The 8,142-nt window shown below is 43.4% G+C and overlaps 1 protein-coding gene across 3 annotated transcripts in view; it reads left to right on the top strand.

Annotated features, from left to right (window-relative positions):
• Positions 1-283: 283 nt before the first annotated feature.
• CNTNAP2 (contactin associated protein 2) overlaps positions 284-8,142 on the top strand; it is a 2,051,986-nt gene continuing 2,044,127 nt past the window's right edge. For 2 of the 3 annotated variants that reach the window (XM_078377431.1, XM_078377432.1), the window contains exon 1: positions 713-934. In XM_078377431.1, the coding sequence (XP_078233557.1) occupies positions 832-934 (103 nt within the window). In that variant the 5' untranslated portion in view covers positions 713-831. Of the gene's footprint in view, positions 935-8,142 lie in introns of all 3 variants that reach the window. The other variant, XM_073002555.2, reaches the window with a different exon arrangement.

Raw genomic sequence — 8,142 nt, 5'->3', positions numbered from 1 at the left:
CTCAGCCACTCCGGCGAGGCCCTCGGCTCCGCGGCGGGAGGGTGGGACGGCTCCTCGGCTTCTGGTGGGGAACTAGACAAGTGAGGAAGAATTGGGGAGGGGGCGCAGCCAGACAGCGGGGGCTCCATCGGAGGCGAGAGGGAGGAGGAGCCGCCCGAGCAGGCAGAGAAGCCAAAGGAGGGGAGGGGAGAGGAGGGGAGGATTTTCCCATCAGCTCTCCCTCCCTCCCTCCCTCCGCCCTCTCTCTCTCTAGGTTGCTGGTGATGCTGCCTCTGCTGCTAGTCGCGGCGACAACACCGGCTGTGTTCCCTGCTGCTGGCGAATGATGAATACAGGAGGCGAGCGCCTCTGAGGCAGTTCCTCTGCGGCGAGAGGGTCGCGGGCTCTGGCAGGCAGGCAGGCTGCTCCCTCTCCCTCTCTCCCTCTCCGAAGAAGGCGCGTCCGGCTTCCCGGTTAGCTGTGTGCGCGCCCTACGCCGGGAGCCTAGCTCGAACCAGAGCCCCAGCTCGGGGGCTGCCAAAGGAAGGGCTCCGCTGCAGTGGCGCCAGCCCGGGCCGCGGGAGAAGCCGCCGTTCCCGCGCCCACTCCTCCCCGAAGGGTAGGCTTCTCGCCGCCTGGTTGCTCAGAGAGAGCCAAAGTCCCGGGGACTTCTCTTGGTCAGTAGTCAGACGAGGAGGCGGCAGCCAGAAGGAGGTCAGCTGTTGCCCCCACGGTGAACGAGTCTGTCCGCTTGACCCGCCGTGGGCAGAAGGGGATCGAGGCAAAGAGGAGAAGGCAGCAGCTCGTTGGCATCTAGCGCCGGGGACTGCCGGGGAGCCTGGACGAAACAGGATGGTTGGGCTGCTCCGACTCCGAGCCGGCTGCAGGGCAGCTCTTTTCCTGTGGATTTTCAGCAACATCAGCTGCAGAGCCCGGACAGCCCTCTCGCCCTCCCGTAAGTACCTCGCTTCCGCATTAACGCCGAGTGCTTGGGCGCCCGGGCCGTTGTTGGGGAGGGGGGGGAGGAGGAAGGGAACTGTGAACCTCGAAAGATGGGCTCGCCTTCGGTTTTGGGCTGGTGCGGTCGAGTCTTGTCTGGATGTCTCGGAGCAAAAGAAGGAGCGTGGACTTGGTCAACTCACTGAGAGGTGATGATGTTGCTGGCGTGAGGATGGTGGCGGCACAGAATGTAGTTGGACCTAGGAGACCGGGTGGTGATTGCTGGATGGCCTTTTTTTGGGGGGGGGGGAGGAAGTTTTTCGTTCAGTCTTCCGTTGGATTTGCGGGCACTTGACTTTCAAAAAGCGGAAACGCTTGTGCGGATTCGGGAGGGCGAGCTATTGCGCTGTGCCGGGTTTTGCTGCTGGATTCTTGGGAGCAGAAGAAAGTTTTGTATCTGGAAGCAAAACCAATGCAGTTGGCAGTAAGCCGTCAGCTTTATAATCCAGCCTTGAAAGAAAAGTACTATCACAAAAATTATTAGTAACCGATTGACAGATCCAAGAGTTTTAGGGATGGATTGGAATCCAGAGTGTCTTGAAAGGGACTGATTCTCCCACCAGTGGGGAGAGATGCCTAGGTTCATATCTGGCATGCCAGGAAGAAAAATGCCTGTGAATCTGCAGCATTAGTTAGCAAATATGCGATGAAAACATGTAATTTACTTTTCCAATTTATGTAGAAAAGGGCTCTTCCAGAAAATATCTGTGAGCCATACAAAGATTTGCTTTGGGGGTCTCCAGATTTATTTTTGTCTTCCCAATAAATTGGCAAGAACGTTCTGCTTACATGTGGTTTTCAATGTGTTGGCTGTACGGTTTGTTTTGGAATGCGAGTCCTGTGTGTTGTTTTCCTCTAGTCCATCACTTGGAAGCTTTACCAACCCAAAGCACAAGGCTTTGTTTTTCACCTGACGTACTTACATCTGCTATCTATAATTCAAGAAAATAATATGAGCAGTATGTTTATTTCTAGAGGGGGCAGGATTTAATCATGTCAAGAAGGTCATGGCATTATCTGATTTGGAGGTCTCTGTACTAACCTGGCTGTGTAAAATTCATGGTTTCAGCAATTGATGTAACATACTTTGCATTTGACTGGTGTAACTTTCACTTTACTGTTTGATATTCCAAGTTTGAGGCTTGGCTTAGAAAATTTATGCTAGGGCTGAACTCCCTCGCAAACAAAATGAGATATATGAGATACATTCAAAAGAGTTTGGGTGCAACATCAGAGGTATACAGCTCAGAATATGAATTAAACCATGCCAGGTGACAGTCCAGTTTGAGTCCATTTTCTACATGGAGTCCATACTGAGTTGTGTTGTGCAGTCTAGTGGGTTTATCCCATTGATATTCTGAGTGTTCGTTTCCTTCCATATTGGTGGTAGAAGGTGGTGGGTAAAACAGCATAAAGTCAGGTAACTGCCAGTGGCACATCTCTTCTCCGGCTGCAGCAACAGTGACGAATTCTACTAGAACACTGAATTCCAAACTCTCTGCAATTTTTAGTACAGACTGCTTTAAATGTTGGTTGGTTAGTCTGTGTTACTTCTTGGCACAGTACCATAATACAAGCAAAAGCTTGTTCACATACACCAACCTCCAGTACTTGTCATAATACCATCTCAAGACTGGGTACAAGCATCACACAACCAACATTTGCTCCATATTTTCAAAAGTCGGGCAAGAAGTTTGTGGAAGTTAAAATTCACACATTTTGAATTAGACCCTGGAACTTCCTTCCCTAGAAACCATACTATTCCATTAAAACTCTGAACTTTGCCTGATTTTCAGGGATCTTCCTCCCCTATCCTACTAGAGCCCACCCTATTCAAAAAAGATCTTTAACGCTCAATGTCACATTTTAAAGGGCAGGAGGGCTGCTGTTGGGAGGCTGGAGCCCAAAAATCCATTTCACCTGGCACAATTTGGTGCATTAATGTCTGGATATAAAACAGTACAGATACAGTATCTGTACTTTTTAAGGAAAATTGTCAGATTCACAAAGGACCTGTACTACTGACATACTGTTCAAGTGTCTTAGATTTTTTTTGTTTCTTTGCTTTCTCTTATTATTGCCTTATGATTGCTTGCTGCTATTCATAGAGAATGCACTTATTGACAATGTATTTATAAAAGTGGAAGAAATACTGGCTGGTAACAGATGAGTAGCTGGAGAAAAAAGTCAAACAGTACAAGTACATCTGATTTTCTGAATGATTATAACAAAGTAAAATACATGCTGACATTTAAAAAAAGTGCATGAAACACAATCCTGTACAGAAGCAAGAAAGTATAGACACTCTTCCAAGTGACAGTGAAAGAGCAAGAAAGCAGATCTGTTTTTTGGTTTGTTTGTTCAATAATTTAACAGTTAGTAATGTTTTCTGAACGTGTCAATATGTAAACATTGGGTGAAATAACCTTATTCTCTAATAACCTCTAACGAATAACCTTATTAGTTCTCTCAGAAACAGTATGTTAGATTTATAGCTTCTTTTGTTTTGTTTTGGTTATTATATCTACCCATTCATTCACTTAGGTGCAGAAGTTAGTTGAATGGTAATGGTAGGGAATAAATTATTTTTGAGAACTCTGGAAAAAAAGGAGCTTTTTGAAAGTAAGTTACATAACATTGGGTGTATCATTGAAGTCAGTGACGGAACTCCATGTAGTTCAATGCAATTAGGCTATAACTGTTCACATTTAACTTCTGACCAAATGACCATTGTCTTGCTACCAATCTTGACCAAGTAAACCATTTCAGGCTTCATTAATGTTTTAGATGTTGACAATGAGAAGTGACAGACTACTTTCCTGAAGGAAACTGATTATATGTGTGGTTTCAAGCCTACCCATAACTGAATGTTCAAGTCAATGAAGTCCACACATGTTTTCGTGCACAAGCATGTATTAAATGTATATGAAGTGTTAGGAATGAATTATGAATAAATTGACAGCATGCTGTTGGTGATTTATATGTGCTAAAGTAAAATTATGTAACTCACTGCAGCAAAGTACCACTAACTAACCAGCCATATTACTGGGTTCATGCTAGCTTTGAAATTGGGCATACACCTAGTAATGTGACTGGTAATGTGTTAGTTAGTAGCAATTTAACCTATGCACATGTAAAACACTAACTGCATTCTGTCCGATATATCAAACACTTGACTGTATTCTTTCTGTGCTTTACTGTTGAGAAACATGCTTTTCATTTAGAAAACTATGTGTGGTCTATAACTGGTTTATCTCATTTCTGATTAATACAATCAGACTATGAATTATTCCCTAGAAGTTTTAATTTTTTTTAAGGCAGATCAGTGAGGGAGAAAATACTGCATATTTAATTTTATGTATTCTTCCATATGGTTTGGACAAGACTTTTCACTTACATTGCACTGACTTTATTCAAAGATCATCAAGAGGAAATGCAAGACTATTTTGCATAAAAATGAATTAGATTTGAGCCAGATAAATAAGGTATTACAAATGTTGTACAATATACAGTATAAATATTGTGTAATGTCATGTTCAGTCCTATGTGAATAGTACTGTATTGACAGGAACATTTCTCTAACCCAACTGTAAGCAGCTTTTACTGATGGTCTAATGTGGTCAGCTTTAAAAGCATTGATTTGAAGACTCTTAACATCAAGGATAATGAACAACTTAGCCAGGAGAGGTCATCACAAGCCAAAAAGTAGCATAGAAAAAAAAAGCCACCCTCCCCCTTAATCTGAGTTTGGAATGGACTAAAAAGGAAAAATAAAGCAAAGTATAAAATGTGTGTCTGTTTATGGACTCTTGTTAGCAAGACATCATGCCTACACAAGAAATGTAACCAGGTGAGCACTCTTTTGGCCTTTTGTGGAAGGTTTAAAGCAACCTAATTATGGAGCAATTGCCTTTCACTGTTGGATTCAGTTGTGCTTGTTTATGTGTGACTAAATTCAGTTCTAAGCAAGAACTGGAAAAGAGCAGTTGGAGCTGTTACAATATGACAATTCTTACAATAGGACCTATTAGTATGGCTGAGCTTATGTTTTTCAGGAATAGCATAAAATAAAATGGAATCCTTTCAATATATGCATATACTGTAATACAGGATGAGTGGAATGCTGGTGCATATGTACTATGATGATATGCTAATAAATTCACAGGAATATCAGGGCTGGATAAATACTAGATGACTCTGGAAGTCCTGAGGGTGAATCAGCGGTGCAGAAGCAAGAGGTGTCCTAGGTGTGGCCAGATCATTTGATTTGTTTGAGGCTTCTCCTCACTCAATTTTGACTAAGCTATTGATCTGTTTCTTCAGTTTGTCCTGATTGACAGTACAGTGGTGTCTCGCATAGCGAGGTTAATCCATTCCGGATTAACCCTCACTATGTGAAAACATCGCTAAACGGAACATAAAAACCCATTGGAATGCATTAAACATTGTTTAATGCATTCCAATGGGCCCTAAACTTACTGTTCAGCGAAGTTTCCTCCATAGCAGCAGCCATTTTCGCACCCTCGGTAAGGGAGAGGAGGGCGCGAAAACGCTGCGCGCGGCCATTTCGGGCATCCGGCGGCTATTTTAGAACCGCCGAATAGCTGATCTGTGGGCATTGCAAAAAATGCAAAATGCTTACCGATCGTCGCTATGCGAGTTTTGCCCATTGGAACGATCGGTATGCCTCCGCATTAGCGATCCCGAAAAGGGGATCGCTATGTGGATTCGTCGTTGTACGGTGCGCTTGTTAAGCGAGGCACCACTGTATAAGGGATCTTGAATCTCTCTTTTCAGCCTCATCGTCCCATCAGAAAAATAGGTCGAACTGAACTGAGTACTTATCTATCAGATTTCCCCTGAGATGCTTTAGAATATCATGGCCCCTGGGCTAGAAACTGCAAACAGGGATTACCTTGAGATTAGAAATTTTATTCTTCAACAGATTTAACTGACTGGGAAGCATAATGTTCAAACATGTATCTGGTCAGCATTCCAGTTGATCAGTGGTGGAATATATAAAAGTGGACATTGGCAATTGGGTAGGGTGCACATAGGTCACTTGGGGGCCTTGTAAATCATCCATGTAATGTATGCAATGGTCACACAGACTGTGACATTAATATACCAATGTTTAAAGCATAAGTGGAGGCTTTGAGGAATCCGTCCACCACCACTTGGTACTGCCAAATCAAGTCCTCAAAAGTCAAAAAGCTGGAGGGGGGGGGAACAACTCCAAAGTACTACGATGGTGCCTACCAGTTTTGATTTGGCGTCAAATTTCGCTGACTGGCCTGAGGGTGCCCTGTGGCGGATGGGCTGGAGACAAAGGTCTCTACCAAGCTGCAGGGCTGCATGGGACTGCATTGATCCCATGCACCCATAGCCAGTGTTGCCACTAATTTGGTTCGGGTCACAGCTGCAACTTTGCAGTGGGGTTTCCCCTGGTGGAAAACTAAATGTAAATTAAATAGCAACAAATGCTGCTGCTTAATTACATTTAATTTTCCATCAGCACTGAGGAGAAACTCCCCCCTGCATCTGTGGGGCTGCCACCACAACTGGAACCCAGTAGGCAGCACCACTGGCTGTGAGTGCATGGGACCAATGTAGCACCAAGCAGCTGTGCGACCGCACAGCTTAGAGGAAATGTTGGTTGGAGAGCGGCAAATGCATCCTTCCAGCTGCAGTTAGCTCTTTGCCCCACCCATATTTTAAAGCTTCTATGATCTATTCACATTGGCTGACAACAGGAGTTAATTGTACAGCTGCACACAAATGGGCCTTCAAAATTCCCCATTTTATGGGGAAGAGAAAGGGGGGGGGGTAATTTCACTGAATTTCTCCAAGAGAAAGAGAAATTCCCCACCAATTTCAACTATTATTATTCACAATGTTACCACAGCTTGCTCTTGTTTCCCCCTAGGATGCTTGTTCTCTGCAATACACTGCAAGCAGCAACAATAGCAACCACGTTAGAAGACTAGGCACCATTTTGCTTCCTCCATAATGCCCTCAATCCAGAGTCATTCTAGAATATGGTGGGGGTGAGGCAGCCACTCTAAACATAAGTTTTAATAATTTAAGAATAATTATGCAATATTGGCTTGTATTTCTAGAGTAAGAAAAAGGACTGTCTGATACTGTTTCACTTTGGGGGAAAAACGAATGACTTATTCTTCAAAGGCCAGCACCTTCCCCAGGTCTTGCAAATGCCACCTTTCACAGAGGCAATTTTGGATTTATTTCTTCTCTGCTTTGGATGCATACCTTCCTGCTCCTTCTCTGCAAACCTTGAAGCTGGTATATTAGGAAGGAAGTGTTGCTTCAAGTGTCAGGGGACAGGAAAAACTAGTGAAGGACGATTTATTTATTTAATTTCATTCTCAGAGTCCTTTCCAGTTTCTTCTGTCTATATTTTTGAGCTTCTTGTAATCTTGCAAAGTGGCAGAGGAGGCTGCTTTTGCTCCTTCCTTTTTCCTTTCCATTACATATTATTCATCACTCCATGGCTCTCCTGGCTCCCTACACTTTCTCATCTGAAAACCGTGTGGAATGTTTATGACATTTCTCCTAGGCTTTAATTGAATATGGGAACAGGGACAGGTATATGAGCTGCTACATGCCACAGATATTGTACAGCTGTCTAGTGAAAGACAAAATATGCACACATATCATGCAGTCACTTTGTAAGTAAAGTGAGACTTTCTCCACAATATCTCTTCTTTAGAAATCCTTTCTGAAGAGGATTTCTTTTAAATCATATTGATTGAGAATGGTCAGAATTCACAGGGGATAATTTTTGGCACAGCGTTACCTGAATCTTCCTCTTGATTGGCAATGTGAGACATCCCTTTGAGACATTGTGAATACTATGGAGAGAAACAGGCCTTGCTAAATATTGTGTTCTTGTTGATTGCGATATGTAGACAATGATTGTTAAAAACCCAGCAGACTTCTTTCCTCCAGCACAGGAGTGAGACAAGGAGGTTTTTCTTCTTGTCAAGTTTTTGCAATTTTCACAAAATTCTTCTGGGGCATCCTATGTAAAATTAACAAGCAGGACATACAAACACAATAAACACAGAAGGACTAGCTGATTATTCAAATCTACACACATATTTTTAAAAATCTATAAAACAAATCAGCAGCTCTCAAGACTTT

Source organism: Pogona vitticeps, chromosome 6 (genome assembly GCF_051106095.1).
Source record: "Pogona vitticeps strain Pit_001003342236 chromosome 6, PviZW2.1, whole genome shotgun sequence".
Taxonomy (NCBI): Eukaryota; Metazoa; Chordata; class Lepidosauria; order Squamata; family Agamidae; genus Pogona; species Pogona vitticeps.
This window is presented reverse-complemented; position numbering and strand designations above follow the sequence as displayed.